Source organism: Diaphorina citri, unplaced genomic scaffold (assembly GCF_000475195.1).
Source record: "Diaphorina citri unplaced genomic scaffold, Diaci psyllid genome assembly version 1.1 scaffold607, whole genome shotgun sequence".
NCBI lineage: Eukaryota > Metazoa > Arthropoda > Insecta > Hemiptera > Psyllidae > Diaphorina > Diaphorina citri.
The window spans coordinates 56,034-75,996 of NW_007378041.1; the positions used below are offsets into that span (position 1 = coordinate 56,034).

Genomic DNA, 19,963 nt, shown 5'->3' on the forward strand with positions numbered 1-19,963 from the left:
GGCGATCTTTTTGGTTTTTTTATACTGTCGAATTCAAATAGAGATCCACCATCCACCGGAGATAATTCCTAATAATCCTAATTTCTACCTGCGCACAATACACGGAAGAACACTGTTTGCACTCGCTGAAGAAAATTCGAGACTTTTTTTGGACATTAAAGGGTTAAAATATTACCTCTGAAGAAGAGAGAAAAATAATATTCTTAGGTAATCTTTCTCTTTAGTCAGATTCAGAACGTACTTTCATAATCATCAAGACCAGTGCCTATTTACTCAGTCTAGCGAACATCTGGTTCCTAAGCTTTACAAAAGCCCTATTCAAATCAGTCAACCGGTTCTGAGTCCCAATTGTCCCAAAGAATCGCGATAACTTCACTTCTAAGTAGATCGCGAAATTTAAGTCTCGAGTGAAATTTGTTTGGTACTTCTTTAACTTCTTGTTGGTATGTAATGTAGGGTATATGTTCAATGTGCATACCTACCTACTTTACTGCATCAAAAAACACACAATCGTGGAATCCGCTATGTAAAATTTCAATTGTTTCAAGAATAGTAGTGAAACTTTTCGTGTTCAGTTTTCAGTTCAGTGTAAGATTACGTTAGGACGTCAGTGGACACATACAGTTTTGTTTGAATTTAATTCTCAATTTTTTATTAGATTCACGTTGTACATTGATTTTCTTGTAAACTTTTTCGACATTTGAAAACAAAAAGGTAATAGAACCTGCTCTATTTCTTCTAACAGAATGCTATATTGATCTTTTTTTTATCTTATTATTATTTTTTTACAATACACATTTAGATGTCATCGGCCTTTTTCTCAGCCTTGATTTTGGCTCGATCATTTTGAATTTTCTATCCTGTTTTCAGCGATGCTCAGTGCGTCTAGATGGGTTTTCCTACTTGCCATGTGTCTGCCAGACTCCAAAGCCATCATCAACGAGGAAGTGAAAATCATAAAGTATCCGGACAAACAGCAGGAGCCCCGCCTGGAAAACTCTGAAGGTTTTGTATCGCACCAAAAATCAAAATTCTCATAATATTTGCAAAGGGTTTTGGGAAGTCACCGGGGTATGCCGGTTTCCATAATATATATTTCCCAAGACAGGTAATCTGTCTGGGTACGTCATGAATAAAATTACTATACTGGGTTGAACTGTTAAAAGTAATCTACTATCAGCTCACTTGATACGTGATAGTGTGTTTCTACCTTGAGAGTTCAGATGGTTGGGTCGATTTCTCAACTTAGGTAAATTTTTCTAGTCTCAATTTTCTAAATTTATTGCCATATGAACGGAGTTGGTTAGTTCTTTTCTCGAACTTTGATGTGTTTGAACTGTCTGAAGATTAACGATATGAATTTCGTATATTTCAGACGGAGCAGATGTGATACCGCGCCACTTTTCTTCCCCTTTGGACAAATGCACGTACAAGGTCCATCATGTTCTAGGCACCCTATCCAACAGGCGATCTTCTTCTGCAGACACATCAACTTTGGATTTGTCAGGTAGGTAACTATGGGAGAGTACAGGGAATTTAGGATATATGTAGGTTATAGTAGTAAGGCGGAGGGAGGAAAAAGGTATAATTAAGTAGCCGACTTTTTAATAAGGGAATTATCATCCCTACAAAATCCAGATATGGTTACCGTGTTCGCGGTCCTTACGACTTAACTTGAGTGTTTTGTGGGAGAGGGATTTTTACAAAATATATGCCTTCCATAAAGGCTTATTCTGCTTTATCCAAACTTGTTCACCTCCCTCCACAGGTTACGCCCTTCATCAAACCCTGCGCACGGCTCCTTACGACATGTACATCACCAACATGCGTATCCGCCTGCCGTATCACAAGCAAGGGTACATCCGCATCGACAAATGCCGCTACGACGATCTGCACAAGTTACTCCAAACGAATATGCTCTTTCGCGATCTTACCATCACTGGAAACATCCAGCTGTACAGCGACCAGTTGGGAAAGAAGCTTCATCAGGAGGATCAGGAAGTTCGCGAGTCCGAACTACTGGGAAAAGACCTGCTGGATCATCTCAACAACTACAATAAGTACTACTACAGTAATAACTATCACAACGGCTATCATCAGCAGTTCCCTCGACCGGTAGAGAACTGCAATATGACCTTGAAGTTGAAATCCGTCGGGCTCGGATTTTCCGCCATCCCGGAGCAGGTCATTGAGACCGAGACCAGTCGAAACATCAACATCAAAACCACGGCCACCTATTTGGAGCCGAACTACATTTCCATCCACGCGTACAACTGTAAGAATAGTTTGGCTGGAGGTGGGACGGACCGGAAGACTCGGTTGGGAGGTACTTTTGGTGATGATCAGTTTCATGTATACAAGAAAGTGGATGGGGAAGGGGAAGATGATTTGGAGAGTGAAATGGAGCAGGTGTTTATCAAGGGATCGCGGTCCTTGCTGACAAACTACATGGAGAAGCAGTTCAAGAACGTTCTGCGAGATTCCCTTATGACCAATCTGGGCTATACGGTGTCGTACGGGCGAAAAAGATAAAGTACAGTGGGTTGTCTCACAACAGGAAAATGTTAAATAAAAAGTTCTTTACAATATTGTCCAAATTTTGATCAACATAAAGTCAGTATGGAGCTATAGGTAGGTCCGTTGATAAAATGATCGACACCCCATTTTTACTTAGGGATCCTAAAAAGACAGAAGTTGCTTGATCTTAAAAAATAATAATAAAAAAAAAATAATAAAAAACGGAGGAGGGGGGGTTAAATGGATAAACAGAAGAATAGGAGCATGGTACATTTTCAGACCGAAATCATAGCGGAACATGTAGGTATAATAATAAAATAGACACACATTACAATGTAATGTCATTAAGTATGGAAAAATGTCAACCTCCCATGTATCTACCTACCTACCTAGATAGACAGCAAAATTAATACATAGGTAGAAATCAATTAATTAATTTATTGTAAATAAAAATTTGAACGGTTATTCTGATAATCCTGTTATTTGTCCTCATTAGTTCATTACCTTCAATTTCTGCTAGGCAGTAGGCAATGTGTTTCATTTTCTCTTTTAAGTAAATAGTTACATAGGTACTTCTCAGGTAGTCATTACCACATAAATTTCTAAATAAAAAACAAATAGAGCAATGTGCAGTTCCCTATTCTGATCTTTTACAATGACCAACAAGACGCACATGTGAACGGACCTCTTTGACGTCATGAACTCGGCAGTCCACCTGAAATAAATCCAATATGGCGAAGTTTTTCACATTTTTTTTTTTTTTATTTTAGACCGGTACTTTTTTTTCTGAATAATTTTTCTCAAATTTTCAAGAAAAGCTGGCGATTTTCCCAGTGTTTCCCGAGAAAATTCCTATTGTTTTCTTATTTATTGCGTTTTGAACTTCCAAGTGATTGTTTTTCTGTTAAGTGTGTACAGCTCTATTTATTGTGATTTGAATGTGTTGAAACTATATCTGAGAATATCTTGCCTTTGTTAGAGCGGGAATCGAAATGTTCCGGTCCAAAGTTGACATAGATCGTCATGTGAATGAGATTTTCCGGAAATGTTTCGTTTACAATACGCTAGCACGTGGTTTAAGTGCTTACTCAGAATCGCGTTTATGCGGAAGCTGAGTTTTTCTTCATTGTGACTTAGGAAAAATAATGCATAATATTGATTTTAGAAGTTTATGATTTTAGAAATTAGAAGTATTATTTGTTTATTTCGTACATAATACAAGGGATAGAGTAATCAGCACTTCATGGGCGATTGAAAAACCCCCGTTAGAGGAGGAGATGCAACGAAGTAAAAATGAAAGTAGTGAACATAAATACTCGTACACATGGAGGAAGAAGAAGTAAAGATGATAGGTACATAATTCTTTTGTGTTCAGTCAAGATACAAGATCTGGATGTGACGGTTGACGGAACAGAAACTATTACCAACTTCATACGATGTTAGCTATCAGGAATAGGGTATTGAACACTCGTAATTCAGGCAAATTAGGGTACTCTAATAATCCTACAAGGGGAATGTGAGATGACAAAGTTCTTTAAGCCCAAAACTTGTGAAAACATACCACAGGGATGTCCATTGGAAAATCGTCCATCCCTCTGCAACTAACCGGTACTAAAATATGAAAGTTTTCCACTAGAAACATAGTGGACTTGTGAATAGAAAACCGTAGACCAAAAATACTCAGAGTAGAAGACTTTCCTGATGAAAGTGGATGAAAATTAGAAAGCGAACTTACCCATTTTGAAGAAACCCCGCACTCGACAAAACTAAAAGAACTTCATAAACATGTGGCCATATTTGTTTCGAAGAGGAAATCGACGGAGATGCGCGAAGTAAACTCCGAGGCTACCGAAGTTTGCCGAACAAAAGCCCGTTTCATACGATGCACTTTAGGCTCCGTTTACAATACGCTAGCACGTGGTTTATGTGCTTACTCAGAATCGCGTTTATGCGGAAGCTGAGTTTTTCTTCAATGCGACTTGGGAAAAATAATGCATAATATTGATTTTAGAATTTTATGATTTTAGAAATTAGAAGTATTATTTGTTTATTTGAAGAGGAACCTAAATCAAGAAAACAGTTGAAGTTACGATGTTACCTGTTCTAGAACAGATTTACTAGTATATATATATATATATTTGTTTATTTCGTACATAATACGAGGGATAGAGTAATCAGCACTTCATGGGCGATTGAAAAACCCCCGTTAGAGGAGGAGATGCAACGAAGTAAAAATGAAAGTAGTGAACCATAAGTACCTGCTAAAAAAAAGTCCTCAATCTTTCCCTAAATACCAAGAAGTGCCTCTTACATATCACCCTTTGGACCCTTGAACCAAAATTTCCCTACTTTAGATGAAACAATGGCACTAATATGCATTATTACCTGGACGCGACATTCTTGAACAGAGCTCTTGGCTATTTTTATCTTGACGAGACTTACCTCGCCCTTTGAGTTATTTTTATTGGTTTCTAGGTAAAAATCCATCTATCATCAGAAGCAACAATTAGTTAGGTAACAATGTTACCCCTCATACTATACATAAAGCGTAGGGGTATTCCAGGTTTTTTAAAAAGATTAAAAAAAGGTCCACATAATATTTTAGATTAGCATGTCCCAAGTACCTACCGCTACGTTATAAATACCTTGTGAATGTCTGATTTAAAGTAAAGATACATATAATAAATTCTTTTGTGTTCAGTCAAGATACAAGATCTGGATGTGACGGTTGACGGAACAGAAACTATTACCAACTTCATACGATGTTAGCTACTACCCTATACCTAGTACTTTCTTTAATATACCTACCTACACTACTCTATACAGTCATACTCTTCTTATGGTGCATTAATTATGCCTCTTAAGTGGAAGGCTAGAACTTGCTGCCTTGCTGGAAGAAGATAGCCACTGTGAGACAGTGTCCCTAACCTAATACTCATCACACTAGCACGCGGGAAGTCCAGGTTCGATTCCCCACGGTGTATAGGTACTTTTTTCGGCCTTATCCTTATTTAGACTAGCCTTTAGAACTCTAGTTATGATTAGGTATGTGATCAAAAAGTCGATCTATCAAATTCTTCTCAAACTAATTTTGTAAACATTTTTTTTTTTTTTTTTTTTTTTTTTTTTTTTTGTAGCGGATATCACTAAAAACAATAGAAAATATTTATATATGTTGCCTTCACATAAAAAAAAAACAGTAAAAATATTGATAATAAATAATATCCATACAAAGCAGAGGGAGAAATATTCGAACAAAAGAGGAATGAATTCTTCTCGAAATATTATTTTTGTGCTAAAATAATGGAACTTGAACAAGACAAAGGAAAAATGGAGAGAGGGAAGAGGGATGTGTGGAGGGGAAAAGATTGAAAACTGAGAGGGGAGAGAATTTTATTGAGGGAGAGATAAAAGAGAAGAAGGAGAAAGAAGGACGAGGAGAAGAAGAAGAGGGAAGAGAAGAGGTAGGCGAAGGAACAGGAGCGTAAAAAAAGAAGGAGAAGAAGGAGGAAGATAATAAACAGGAGAAGAAATGTAAAAGAGGAGGAGAAGAAGAAAAAAGATGAGAGGGAAAGAGAGAGTAGGTATGTGTGTGAAAGGATGAGTGAGAAAACAGACAAATAAGATATGAGAGAGAGAGAGAGCTTAAAAGAAGAGATAAAAGCAGATATGTGAATACAAAGAGAGGGTAAGAGAAAGAAAGAAAAAAAAATATAAGAGAGTGTGATATAAAGATATCTAAATGAGAGAAGAAAAAGAAGATAAATGTACGAGTATTAGAGAAATGAAAATTTTAAGGACCAAAGAGAATTATATTAAAGGAACAGTCGTTATCATTTCATCAGTAACTAAATGCCGGGTAGGTATTAGAGGTAGGTAGATACCTACTACCTACTTGTATTGAATAAGAGTGAGTTATTTATATTTGGTACAATTACTACATACACTACAAATTGTAGTGACTACATCCATGACGCATCTTCAACTTCTTAACCCTCTTGACCAATGGTGTGACCGATCATGATTAGGATGTTCTTCACTGTCCTCAAGTGATTGTGTGAACCCGCTAACTCCAGAAAGTCAACCATGAATTTCTCAGACGGTCACCCGACATTATACTTGGCGATCTTTTTGGTTTTTTTATACTGTCGAATTCAAATAGAGATCCACCATCCACCGGAGATAATTCCTAATAATCCTAATTTCTACCTGCGCACAATACACGGAAGAACACTGTTTGCACTCGCTGAAGAAAATTCGAGACTTTTTTTGGACATTAAAGGGTTAAAATATTACCTCTGAAGAAGAGAGAAAAATAATATTCTTAGGTAATCTTTCTCTTTAGTCAGATTCAGAACGTACTTTCATAATCATCAAGACCAGTGCCTATTTACTCAGTCTAGCGAACATCTGGTTCCTAAGCTTTACAAAAGCCCTATTCAAATCAGTCAACCGGTTCTGAGTCCCAATTGTCCCAAAGAATCGCGATAACTTCACTTCTAAGTAGATCGCGAAATTTAAGTCTCGAGTGAAATTTGTTTGGTACTTCTTTAACTTCTTGTTGGTATGTAATGTAGGGTATATGTTCAATGTGCATACCTACCTACTTTACTGCATCAAAAAACACACAATCGTGGAATCCGCTATGTAAAATTTCAATTGTTTCAAGAATAGTAGTGAAACTTTTCGTGTTCAGTTTTCAGTTCAGTGTAAGATTACGTTAGGACGTCAGTGGACACATACAGTTTTGTTTGAATTTAATTCTCAATTTTTTATTAGATTCACGTTGTACATTGATTTTCTTGTAAACTTTTTCGACATTTGAAAACAAAAAGGTAATAGAACCTGCTCTATTTCTTCTAACAGAATGCTATATTGATCTTTTTTTTATCTTATTATTATTTTTTTACAATACACATTTAGATGTCATCGGCCTTTTTCTCAGCCTTGATTTTGGCTCGATCATTTTGAATTTTCTATCCTGTTTTCAGCGATGCTCAGTGCGTCTAGATGGGTTTTCCTACTTGCCATGTGTCTGCCAGACTCCAAAGCCATCATCAACGAGGAAGTGAAAATCATAAAGTATCCGGACAAACAGCAGGAGCCCCGCCTGGAAAACTCTGAAGGTTTTGTATCGCACCAAAAATCAAAATTCTCATAATATTTGCAAAGGGTTTTGGGAAGTCACCGGGGTATGCCGGTTTCCATAATATATATTTCCCAAGACAGGTAATCTGTCTGGGTACGTCATGAATAAAATTACTATACTGGGTTGAACTGTTAAAAGTAATCTATTATATAGCTCACTTGATACGTAGATACGTGATAGTTAGTGTGTTTCTACCTTGAGAGTTCAGATCAGATGGTTGGGTCGATTTCTCAACTTAGGTAAATTTTTCTAGTCTCAATTTTCTAAATTTATTGCCATATGAACGGAGTTGGTTAGCGCTAAACACAAGTCTCCCTCCGATGTACCTCTAACTGTGGCCCAGCTCTGCAATCTACGCCCAGAACATGGTGAGGCTTTATTTTATTTAGCGCATAGTATTTAGCACTACACATTTTGTTCCCTGTTGGTGCCTGCTGTAAACTGCTCATTTATATCTTTTTATACTTCGATTTTTTTCAAAAGAAAAGTAATGCTATTCAAAATATTTCCTCCGTGATCGAGTGGGTATCATACCAGGCTCGCACTCCAGAGGTCCCGGGTTCGATTTCAGCCGAGTCAATATTTTTTTTTTTTTTTTTACTTTCCAGTGATTTTTGGGCAGAATAACCATCTGTTTACCCACCCTGCTGGCACCGGTCGCTATGTGCATTTGTTTTATACATACCTTCTCATTTTCCTCACAAGGCTGAGTGGTCCCCGCTACAGCCAGTCACGGAATCATTAATCAATCATTTGCATTGTACAAATTTTTGACCCCGTCGAGAATCGAATCCGGGTCTCCCGCGTGACTTTCAAATTATTATTTTCATTTCGATTGCAGGCTTCAGATTTGAGGTCCGCTTCTGTACAGGATCAAGTAAGAGCGTTGGAAACGCGCAGTCAACACTATTGGGAGTGTGCACTGCCGTCACTACAACGGTTGGAGAAGAACAAGAACATCTCCGGCGTCGATGACACCCTGTTTAGGTAAGATGAGATTTAGAGCGACCCGGTATAAACGGGAAATTTAGAGAACGAGAACATGAGATTTTGATGGGTAGCCAAACAAAGCCCAAATGTTGATTCCCCCCCCCATTTTTTTTTTTTTACTTGTTATTAGTTTTCCCATAGCCCACCTCTGTGGCCAAGTCGTTAAAAGCACTGACTCAACCCGGAAGTGCTGGGTTTGATTCCCGGCCAGGGCTGAAATTTTCTTTCCGTTCTTGAACAGGCATGGATCATGGTACATCTTAAAAAAGTTTTCCCTTTATTTTTCACCTGATTTTGTTTTGTTTTGTTTTTTTTTTTTTTGTTTTTTTTTGTTTTTTTTTTTTTTTTTTTTTTTTAACCAGGGTCAATGCTCGTTTGTGCCAGTTCCTTTGGTAGCAATATTCCACGGACGTGACTTCTGCACAAGTACCGTTAAAATAAAAAATAAACTGCTGGAGGGTCAAGGTCAAACCTAGATTCTAAACCAAGAGTGAATACCTAGGCATGTGTGTGTGTGTGTGTGTGTGTGTGTGTGTTTTTCTTTAGATAATAATATCAAAAGTTTTTACTCACAGTAGGATGGAAAAAATATCCTACTAATCCATCAACTGCTTATTTCTCTTGCTATGGGTTGCTCATGGCAATGTTGTGAAATGCTGTCATGCTGAGAGATTTTCTTATCTCTCCCACAAAGATGTGTATAAAATCTATGTGGGGTAGAAATTGATAGGCCAATCATTTGTACATTCTTTATTTTACGTTCTGTGCCTGTGGGATGGCATTGTACCCATCGCATAGAGTTGAAAGAATTTAGGGTTTAATAGCATAGTGTCTACTTCTAATAAAGAGATTTCCTGTGACTTACTGTGGGTTCATTACTACTCGCTCAAGACAACTAGGTAGTGCAATATTATTGCTACTTAGTGTATCTTTCACTTGAAACCCCTTTACTATGCCCAGAAATAATAAGGACTGCCCCTCAAAAAAGGTTCCATGAGACTTGAAACAGTGATAGTCATTCCTCTTTCTTTGTTTTGTATTGCAGAGATCAGTTGAGTCATTAAAAATTGCCAATCTGTACTTCAAAATCAAGGACTACGAATCAGCCAAAACCTATGCTCAGCATTTCCTTACTGTAAAGCCCAATGATGCTGCCGGTCATGAAATGCTAGGCCAGTGCCACGAAGGTCTCGAGAATAAAATCAAAGCCTTCGAGGAGTTCAAAGTATCCCTGTCATTGAATTTGAACAACAAAAATGTTCTGAAAAAACTTGCCACCTTGGCCATTGACAATGATGTTCCGTTGGATCTGGTAAAGGATAAATATTGGATTGAGAGGATTGAGCAACATTTGGCCACCCAACCTGCCGAGCGATTTAAATTGAAAGAAAAACTTGTGAAAATGTCACAGGGGAATGAGAACTATAGTAAACAGTATGAAGAGCTTTTGAAAGGTAAGATGGGTGTGTCTTGAATTCCATGGGCTGGGCTTGTACCAAATCTGCAATTGAACAGGGATACTTAAGTAAAAGTTAAAATAAAAAATAAACTGCTCGAGGGTCAAGGTCAAACCTAGATTCTAAACCAAGAGTGAATACCTAGGCGTGTGTGTGTGTGTTTAAAAAAAGATAATAATATCAAAAGTTTTTACTCACAGTAGGATGGAAAAAATATCCTACTAATCCATCAACTGCTTATTTCTCTTGCTATCACTATAAACATCTTGCCTTTTTTTTCAGCTGAACTAGAAGCAAATCCTCAATCTCTTGATGTTCATCTGAAACTATTGAGGTTATACAAAACTTCCGGACGAATCATGGGTGCCTATGTTCTAACTATGAATAAAACCAAGAAAAAGTGGACACAAGAATATGTGTGGTACAATGAGATTGTTGACATATGTCAGCAGTACGAAGCATACCAGGCAAAGGCAAATCTGTGGGGTGACGAAGGAAAGACAAAGTTCTATGAGAACTATTTGCACAATGTTGAGAAGGAGATTAAGTTTGCATACCAACGGAAAGGCAAGGAGGTGGCAGACTTGGAGAAGAGCTTGTCCTTGTAAGTTGAGTTATTTTTTATTTATTTGAGCTTGGTTCATTTTCTCCCTCAGGAATGTCTATGAGGCAGACAAAAAAAGTAGTACCCTGTTAATTGTTACCTACCTAACTTTCCTACTATTACTTATTTTATCATGGAAGCTACTTTTCAAGGTCCCAAATTTCCTACAAGATAGGAAAACTTTTTTCTTGTGAAATTGTACCCTTGAAAGATTAATAATTTAAACCCTTTTCATCAAATAAGAAAAGGGTCATGTAAGAAGGTAATCAGACTTAACCCTGTGTCCAACTTTGTTTCCAGGTTTGACGAGGTCCTGTACAAATACAGATCAAGTGTTCCCAATTTTGATCAGTCAGCCAGTCTGAGTGAGAAGCTGATCATGCAGCATTATTCAGCACAGCTTTGCTTCTACTCTCTCCTCCTTCTACTCAAGAAAACTCAGCCAGTTAATCACCCAGGATCAGTTCTTGATCATGCTTTGGTCTCTGTAAGTTTTGCCTTGATACTTGCTTCTAAAAATGGTTTTGTTGACAGCTTCTTTATGGCTTAAAAAAGTTTATCAATGGCTTATCAAAGAAGCATGCAGCTATTGAAAAAAGGTTCAGAGCAGGGGATATTCTCATAATATTTGCAAGGGGTTTTGGGAAGTCACCGGGGTATGCCGCTTTCCATATATTTTATTTGCCGCTTTCCATAGACAGGTATAATCTGTCTGGGTACGTCATGAATAAAATTACTATACTGGGTTGAACTGTTAAAAGTAATCTACTATCAGCTCACTTGATACGTGATAGTGTGTTTCTACCTTGAGAGTTCAGATGGTTGGGTCGATTTCTCAACTTAGGTAAATTTTTCTAGTCTCAATTTTCTAAATTTATTGCCATATGAACGGAGTTGGTTAGTTCTTTTCTCGAACTTTGATGTGTTTGAACTGTCTGAAGATTAACGATATGAATTAAGGAGCGCGGTAGCGCTCCGCCCCGCCAAATCAAGAAAGTTTGACCGCGCTACTAGAGATTTCGTATATTTCAGACGGAGCAGATGTGATACCGCGCCACTTTTCTTCCCCTTTGGACAAATGCACGTACAAGGTCCATCATGTTCTAGGCACCCTATCCAACAGGCGATCTTCTTCTGCAGACACATCAACTTTGGATTTGTCAGGTAGGTAACTATGGGAGAGTACAGGGAATTTAGGATATATATTTATTTATTTATTTTTATTTTTTTCAGCTGAACTAGAAGCAAATCCTCAATCTCTTGATGTTCATCTGAAACTATTGAGGTTGTACAAAACTTCCGGACGAATCATGGGTGCCTATGTTCTAACAATGAACAAAACCAAGAAAAAGTGGACACAAGAATATGTGTGGTACAATGAGATTGTTGACATATGTCAGCAGTACGAAGCATACCAGGCAAAGGCAAATCTGTGGGGTGATGAAGGAAAGACAAAGTTCTACGAGAACTATTTGCACAACATTGAGAAGGAGATTAAGTTTGCATTCCAACGGAAAGGCAAGGAGGTGGCAGACTTGGAGAAGAGCTTGTCCTTGTAAGTTGACTTATTTTTTATTTATTTGAGCTTGGTTCATTTTCTCCCTCAGGAATGTCTATGAGGCAGACAAAAAAAGTAGTACCCTGTTACTTGTTACCTACCTAACTTTCCTACTAAGTATTACTTGTTTTATCATGGAAGCTACTTTTCAGGGTCCCAAATTTCCTACAAGATAGGAAAACTTTTTTCTTGTGAAATTGTACTCTTGACAAGTTAATAATTTAAACCCTTTTCATCAATTAAGAAGGAAAGGGTCATGTTACAAGGTAATGAAACTTAACCCTGTGTTCAACTTTGTTTCCAGGTTTGACGAGGTCCTGTACAAATACAGATCAAGTGTTCCCAATTTCGATCAGTCAGCCAGTCTGAGTGAGAAGCTGGTCATGCAGCATTATTCAGCACAGCTTTGCTTCTACTCTCTCCTCCTTCTACTCAAGAAAACTCAGCCGGTCAATCACCTGGGATCAGTACTTGATCATGCTTTGGTCTCTGTAAGTTTTGCCTTGATACTTGCTTCTAAAAATGGTTTTGTTGACAGCTTCTTTATGGCTTAAAAAAGTTCATCAATGGCTTATCAAAGAAGCATGCAGCTATTGAAAAAAGGTTCAGAGCACGGGACAGAAATTTTGTGATCACACTTTCCTTAAGTACTTAAAGTAACACTAAAATGGTTCTAAGGTACAATGTATAAAAATCCATGTTCTGACTTTTTTTTGTGCCTAAGCCCAATTTGATTACCAATGTCCATTCCAATGTCCAGTAATGGACATGGTACACAAAGAAGAAGAATCTTAACTCTTTTTTCTCTTTTTACAGAATCCTGACTCATTCAAGGAAAAGTTGTCCGGGTGTGTGCCCCCTATTCTCCTTGCCCTGAATCCAGGCCTGGTGCTCGAGTTTGATCCAAAATCCCATGGGACATCAGGGCCGGACAATATTGATGAGATGAAGGCGGAGACTAACTATCGAATCTCCCAGTGTTCCCTGTTCCTTGGGATGTTGAAGAAGTACGGATTTGTTTATGGTGAGTTTTCATTTGTTTAGTTCTAATGTAGTGGTTATAATTTTGGTATTGGTATAAGTAGGGCCATCAGCTTAATAAACCTTCTTGTATCAAGCCCTGAAAGGATGCTGAATTGTTTTGTCATGCCCTGAATAAACTTTGAGGACAATTTTCCTGAATTTTCATTTTGGATAAATTTTAAATATTTTAGACCCCAATTCAGCAACAGGTATAGCATAGTGTCTACTTGTATGAAATCTTGCACAAGTTGGTGTCCACAAGAGATTTCCTGTGACTTACTGTGGGTTCATTACTACTTGCTCAAAACAACTAGTGCAATATTATTGCTACTTAGTGTATCTTTCACTTGAAACCCCTTTACTATGCCCAGAAATAATAAGGACTGCCCCTCAAAAAAGGTTCCATGAAAGACTTGAAACAGTGATAGTCATTCCTCTTTATTTGTTTTGTATTGCAGAGATCAGTTGAGTCATTAAAAATTGCCAATCTGTACTTCAAAATCAAGGACTACGAATCAGCCAAAACCTATGCTCAGCATTTCCTTACTGTAAAGCCCAATGATGCTGCCGGTCATGAAATGCTAGGCCAGTGCCACGAAGGTCTCGAGAATAAAATCAAAGCCTTCGAGGAGTTCAAAGTATCCCTGTCATTGAATTTGAACAACAAAAATGTTCTGAAAAAACTTGCCACCTTGGCCATTGACAATGATGTTCCGTTGGATCTGGTAAAGGATAAATATTGGATTGAGAGGATTGAGCAACATTTGGCCACCCAACCTGCCGAGCGATTTAAATTGAAAGAAAAACTTGTGAAAATGTCACAGGGGAATGAGAACTATAGTAAACAGTATGAAGAGCTTTTGAAAGGTAAGATGGGTGTGTCTTGAATTCCATGGGCTGGGCATCTGCAATTGAACAGGGATACTTAAGTAAAAGTTAAAATGGTAATTATGCAGAAGTCATGTCCATGGAAAAGAAAAGCTCCTTTTTGTATTTAACCTAACCCTATAATAACACTAATCACTGTTGTACCAAATCTGCAATTGAACAGGGATACTTAAGTAAAAGTTAAAATAAAAAATAAACTGCTCGAGGGTCAAGGTCAAACCTAGATTCTAAACCAAGAGTGAATACCTAGGCGTGTGTGTGTGTGTTTAAAAAAAGATAATAATATCAAAAGTTTTTACTCACAGTAGGATGGAAAAAATATCCTACTAATCCATCAACTGCTTATTTCTCTTGCTATCACTATAAACATCTTGCCTTTTTTTTCAGCTGAACTAGAAGCAAATCCTCAATCTCTTGATGTTCATCTGAAACTATTGAGGTTATACAAAACTTCCGGACGAATCATGGGTGCCTATGTTCTAACTATGAATAAAACCAAGAAAAAGTGGACACAAGAATATGTGTGGTACAATGAGATTGTTGACATATGTCAGCAGTACGAAGCATACCAGGCAAAGGCAAATCTGTGGGGTGACGAAGGAAAGACAAAGTTCTATGAGAACTATTTGCACAATGTTGAGAAGGAGATTAAGTTTGCATACCAACGGAAAGGCAAGGAGGTGGCAGACTTGGAGAAGAGCTTGTCCTTGTAAGTTGAGTTATTTTTTATTTATTTGAGCTTGGTTCATTTTCTCCCTCAGGAATGTCTATGAGGCAGACAAAAAAAGTAGTACCCTGTTAATTGTTACCTACCTAACTTTCCTACTATTACTTATTTTATCATGGAAGCTACTTTTCAAGGTCCCAAATTTCCTACAAGATAGGAAAACTTTTTTCTTGTGAAATTGTACCCTTGAAAGATTAATAATTTAAACCCTTTTCATCAAATAAGAAAAGGGTCATGTAAGAAGGTAATCAGACTTAACCCTGTGTCCAACTTTGTTTCCAGGTTTGACGAGGTCCTGTACAAATACAGATCAAGTGTTCCCAATTTTGATCAGTCAGCCAGTCTGAGTGAGAAGCTGATCATGCAGCATTATTCAGCACAGCTTTGCTTCTACTCTCTCCTCCTTCTACTCAAGAAAACTCAGCCAGTTAATCACCCAGGATCAGTTCTTGATCATGCTTTGGTCTCTGTAAGTTTTGCCTTGATACTTGCTTCTAAAAATGGTTTTGTTGACAGCTTCTTTATGGCTTAAAAAAGTTTATCAATGGCTTATCAAAGAAGCATGCAGCTATTGAAAAAAGGTTCAGAGCAGGGGACAGAAATTTTGTGATCACACTTTCCTTACTTAAAGTAACACTAAAATGGTTCTAAGGTACAATGTATAAAAATCCATGTTCTGACTTTTTTTTTTGTGCCTAAGCCCAATTTGATTACCAATGTCCATTCCAATGTCCAGTAATGGACATGGTACACAAAGAAGAAGAATCTTAACTCTTTTCTCTCTTTTTACAGAATCCTGACTCATTCAAGGAAAAGTTGTCTGGCTGTGTGCCCCCTCTTCTCCTTGCCCTGAATCCAGGCCTGGTGCTCGAGTTTGATCCCAAATCCCACGGGACATCAGGGCCGGACAATATTGATGAGATGAAGGCAGAGACTAACTATCGAATCTCCCAGTGTTCCCTGTTCCTTGGGATGTTGAAGAAGTACGGATTTGTTTATGGTGAGTTTTCATTTGTTTTCAGCACACAGGAATTTCGTAAGAAAAGTCCCCCATTTCAATGTGATGTAATTGCAATCTTTAAATTCCCCTCTACATTTGATGTTAGGAAGTGACTCGTCCCTCATTCAAAGCAACACAGGTGGCGTCTAAGATGCAATTTGTGACTCGCTCTATTTAGTTTCAGGCACCGAGTTATCACATCCTTACTCTCTACATCACATGGTATGGCTAGGTGTCAGTCTGATGCTAGGAAGCGACTCGTCCCTACCACCTCCCTCATTCAAAGCAACACAGGTGGCGTCTAAGATTCAGTTTGCGGCTCGCAATATCCACCTCACCCATATGAACCTGTGCAGTTTGGACGTGGACGCTTTCCTTTATGCATCAGGTAAGGAGATTTTTAACACAGACGTGAGAATTGTAATTAAGTTGGATTTTTTTAAAGTTTATGAAAAAAAGATTTTAAAAAGTTCTATTTTTGAATCCTTAAACTTTGTGTTTGTGGTAAAGACGTTCACTGGAAGTAAGGAGGGCATGGCTTCAATCCCAGCTGAGGGATGGATCAACACTGTTTGAGAATTTGACCACAATAATAGTAATAAAGCAGGGACGCTTAAAGTCCTATTTGTGAGCAGCTTTTTGCTTAATCATCAACATTAGATAATCAGCATAATCTATGGGTTCCAAGTAAGAGACTTTGTGCTTCAAGGTGTGCTTCAACTTCAATTGCGGTGAAGACAAAAAATGAAAGAAAAACAAACAGCTCCCTTGGAAAAAATTAGAAAAAAAAGAAAAAAATTATACATACGTATGTAGTAGAAAGTAAAGAGTAGATGATACCTATATTTATTTATGAAAGTGATTTGTAATCAAAAATTTTCCCATTAGGTAGTGAAATCTCTCATTAATGGTGGATTTCACCAACCTTCTTTTCAGCCTCAAACAGCCCGTTAGCTTAACAGCCCTGTTAAGCCAATACAAATTAAATGGAACTTAACTGGTTGTTACCTTAACAGGAGTTCTAATGACTGAATAAATATTGGTGAAATCCACCATAGTTCTTTTCCCTCTATGTGCTCCCTCATCGCAAAACTCCCCCTTCTCGGTTTCAGATCTACGTCAAACTCGCGGAAGACGAACTGTACAACGCTTCCTCCGCGGCGGACTCCTCCATTCTCAACTCCTCGCTACTCTCCCTTAACGGAGGCCGAGGGGAAGGACCATCGCCCTCGCACAAGTACTTCCTCTTTCTCCAGAAAGCCAAGGAGAGTCTGGTAGGCGCGCAGGCGAGACTGGATTCGGAGCTCAACGCTCCCTCCTACTATCCCGATCTGGGCGCGAGGATTTTGGATCTTCTGAGTGATGTGGAAATGAAATTGGAGACGACTGATGGTGAGGGAAAGGGAAAGTAGAGGGAGGGAATGTCACACGACTTTCTATTAACATACAGAAAAATGAATTCATTCTGTGGAGTGTTCTTTATAGAAATTTCCGTTCCTACATTTATTATTATTATTTCTTTTTTTTTTTCGGAATGAAAAAAGACTCATTAGTTCAAGTTCAAATGACTGTTGGGAAATCGGATGAAACTCGCCACAAGTTAGCACGGTTAGCCCAGTGGTAACGCGCTTGCTTGCCATGCAGAAGGTTCCGGGTTCGAATCCCACCATCGACAAAAATTTGCACTCATTTTTCGATTGCAAATACATATTTCAACGGGTTACTTATGGGAAGTATTGCGTATCGTCCATCTGATGAGAGGCATACTACGGGATGGGCATGCTACGACACAGACCATACGAGTCTAATGTAGTAGCTGTTTTGAAATTCGGATGAAACTCAGGACAAGTGAGAACGGACCTTACCTCTGTACTATGTGTTTCAGGCGCGGATCAAAGCACTCTGAACCTATCAGGCTCCTCATTTGTAACACAACGAGGCCAGGCCGATCTCTCCGTCAGAACAGAATACGCCAGAATACGCCATAACAACTCTACCAGGCTGTATTTCTCTGTAAGTATTCAATCCACCTCAGTGTACCAATAATCGTCTGAGTACCAATAATCGTCACTATCCCAACAATATTCTACGCCATAACAACTCTACGCGGCTGTATTTCTCTGTAAGTAAAAAGTCAAAATCAAATAATAAAATCGTGAATTTATTTGTGGTAAAGCAGAGCCTTTTCACAAGTGGGTATCACAGCATTACTAAGTGCTACCTTTGCAATCAATTTCCTGGTCGCTACTCGGATAAATTAGCTACTGAATTGCTATCACAAATGGGTATCACAGCATTACTAAGTGCTACCTTTGCAATCAATTTCCTGGTCGCTACTCGGATAAATTAGCTACTGAATTGTCCTCACGAGGCTGACTGCACCCCGAAATCCAAGCACAGAGCCGAAAAAACTTCGGCCCCGCCGGGAATCGAACCCGGGCCTCCTGCGTACAAGCCTAGTGTGATACCCACTCGGCCACGGAGACTACTTTATTTTCTTATCTTTTTAATAATTTTTATTATGTGCTTTCTCGTTCGCAGCCAGAGCCATCAAATCTCAACTCCATGCTTCTGTCCAATCACTCCGCTTCCAACAAAGCCCTGGAAGCTCAAGTTGAGCTCATTCTCGAACGGCTCAAGCGACTGCAGGACCAGTTTGAGCGGGCAGAACGTCCCGAGCCCAGCTCGAGCCACGAGCTGGCTCGCTCAGTGGCTGGGCTCAATGAGCGGCTCCATGGCATGGCCGGTAACTCCATGCTCCTGTCCAACCACTCTGCCTCCAACAAAGCCCTGGAAGCTCAAGTTGAGCTCATTCTCGAGCGGCTCAAGCGACTGCAGGACCAGTTTGAGCGGGCAGAACGCCCCGAGCCCGGCTCGAGCCACGAGCTGGCTCGCTCAGTGGCTGGGCTCAATGAGCGGCTCGATGGCATGGCCGGCCAGCTCAATGAGATGCATGAGAAGTATTTGAGCATCCTGGAGAGTATTAAGGATTTGGTGCAGGACAAAACGGATGTCATTAAGAACATAACGGAGAATTTGAGCTCCCTGGCTACCAAGGTAAGAAAAAAATTATACATACGTATGTAGTAGAAAGTAAAGAGTAGATGATACCTATATTTATTTATGAAAGTGATTTGTAATCCTTGATTTTTGCTTTTTACTTTTTTTTTGTGCATCGAAATTGATTCTTAAACTTTATTTCTCTCTTCTGCCCCCCCCCTCTTCCAGTGTTCTGCGCCCTCTCCCATCTTCAAGGTCACACAGGAGGGGTAAACCCCACCTCTCCCCCTCTCCTACCGGCTGACATTACTCCGACCGATCTGCTAGTAAGCTCCGAGCAAGCTCAGTGGTGGTCCCAGGTAAGTTATATTAGACTCTCGTGGTCTGTGTCGTAGCATACCCATCTCGCCGTATGTACCTTATCAATTTTAAACCAACCTCAGTGGTGCAGTAGTTAACGTGGTGGACTCTGGACTTGAAGGTTAGTGGTATAGTGGTTCAAGTTAAAGTCAACCTTTTCAATTAGCAACCTTTTCATTATCGATTAAGTACCTAAGTACCTACCTTTTTAATTTCAAATGTTCCAGGTCCACTCTCTGCTCCTGAGTCAAGAGCACAGTGCTACCCAGGCGGCTAAGGATAGAGGAATTCTGGCCGGAGTTAGTTTGGTGCGAAACATTGCACATAACTCACTCCACGTTTCTATTCTGGTGTGTTTGGCTCGCATGTTTGCTGCTAGGGTAAGTACCAGTTTTTTTTTATTTTTTTTTTTTTTATTTTTAGTAATGTACTGAAAGAACCCAGACAGCACAAAAAAAGATAAATAATAATAAAAATAATAAATCTTGAGCGAGCCCCTTTCTCTCTCTCTCTCTTTCTCCCCCTCCCTGTCTCTCTCTCTCTCCCTCTTTCTCTCTCTCCCCCTCCCTATTTCTCTGTCTCTCTCTCTCTCTCTCTCTTTCTCCCCCTCCCTATTTCTCTGTCTCTCTCTCTCTTTCTCCCCCTCCCTGTCTCTCTCTCTCTCTCTTCCCCCCCCTCCCTCTTTTCCTC

The 19,963-nt window shown here is 39.0% G+C and overlaps 3 protein-coding genes across 4 annotated transcripts in view; all 3 read left to right on the forward strand.

Annotated features, from left to right (window-relative positions):
- The first annotated feature begins 262 nt into the window (after positions 1-262).
- LOC103510505 lies at positions 263-2,919 on the forward strand. Of its 2 annotated transcripts, none has more exons than XM_026824545.1 (4): positions 263-443; positions 871-1,005; positions 1,376-1,507; positions 1,769-2,919. In XM_026824545.1, exons 2-4 carry the CDS (start codon positions 873-875, stop codon positions 2,530-2,532), a joined length of 1,029 nt encoding a protein of 342 aa, XP_026680346.1. In that variant the 5' UTR covers positions 263-443; positions 871-872; the 3' UTR covers positions 2,533-2,919. The 2 variants fall into 2 exon arrangements, with proteins under 2 accessions (XP_026680346.1, XP_008473400.2); XM_008475178.3 differs by lacking the exon at positions 263-443 and adding an exon at positions 636-714.
- A 4,591-nt stretch (positions 2,920-7,510) lies between these two features.
- Positions 7,511-13,723, forward strand: LOC113467975. Its single transcript, XM_026824539.1, has 7 exons — positions 7,511-7,648; positions 8,508-8,653; positions 9,704-10,110; positions 11,951-12,272; positions 12,580-12,766; positions 13,092-13,299; positions 13,698-13,723. Exons 1-7 carry the CDS (start codon positions 7,511-7,513, stop codon positions 13,721-13,723), a joined length of 1,434 nt encoding a protein of 477 aa, XP_026680340.1.
- Positions 13,724-13,733: 10 nt separating this feature from the next.
- The window catches only part of LOC103510509, a 10,349-nt gene continuing 4,119 nt past the window's right edge, over positions 13,734-19,963 (forward strand). The window contains exons 1-9 of the mRNA XM_026824540.1: positions 13,734-14,165; positions 14,574-14,895; positions 15,196-15,382; positions 15,706-15,913; positions 16,098-16,324; positions 17,026-17,305; positions 17,799-17,926; positions 18,455-18,471; positions 18,661-18,970. Coding sequence (XP_026680341.1) covers positions 13,877-14,165; positions 14,574-14,895; positions 15,196-15,382; positions 15,706-15,913; positions 16,098-16,324; positions 17,026-17,305; positions 17,799-17,926; positions 18,455-18,471; positions 18,661-18,970 — 1,968 coding nt within the window. The 5' untranslated portion in view covers positions 13,734-13,876. The remainder of the gene's footprint in view (positions 14,166-14,573; positions 14,896-15,195; positions 15,383-15,705; positions 15,914-16,097; positions 16,325-17,025; positions 17,306-17,798; positions 17,927-18,454; positions 18,472-18,660; positions 18,971-19,963) is intronic.

Bases quoted from the DNA above. Each gene is read 5' to 3' on its own strand.
- LOC103510505 (XM_026824545.1), top strand. From the start codon at position 873: ATGCTCAGTGCGTCTAGATGGGTTTTCCTACTTGCCATGTGTCTGCCA. The intron at 1,006-1,375 runs GTTTTGTATCGC...CGTATATTTCAG, and splicing joins CCGCCTGGAAAACTCTGAAG to ACGGAGCAGATGTGATACCG. The intron at 1,508-1,768 runs GTAGGTAACTAT...CTCCCTCCACAG, and splicing joins ATCAACTTTGGATTTGTCAG to GTTACGCCCTTCATCAAACC.
- LOC113467975 (XM_026824539.1), top strand. From the start codon at position 7,511: ATGCTCAGTGCGTCTAGATGGGTTTTCCTACTTGCCATGTGTCTGCCA. The intron at 8,654-9,703 runs GTAAGATGAGAT...TGTATTGCAGAG, and splicing joins GTCGATGACACCCTGTTTAG to ATCAGTTGAGTCATTAAAAA. The intron at 12,767-13,091 runs GTAAGTTTTGCC...CTCTTTTTACAG, and splicing joins TTGATCATGCTTTGGTCTCT to AATCCTGACTCATTCAAGGA.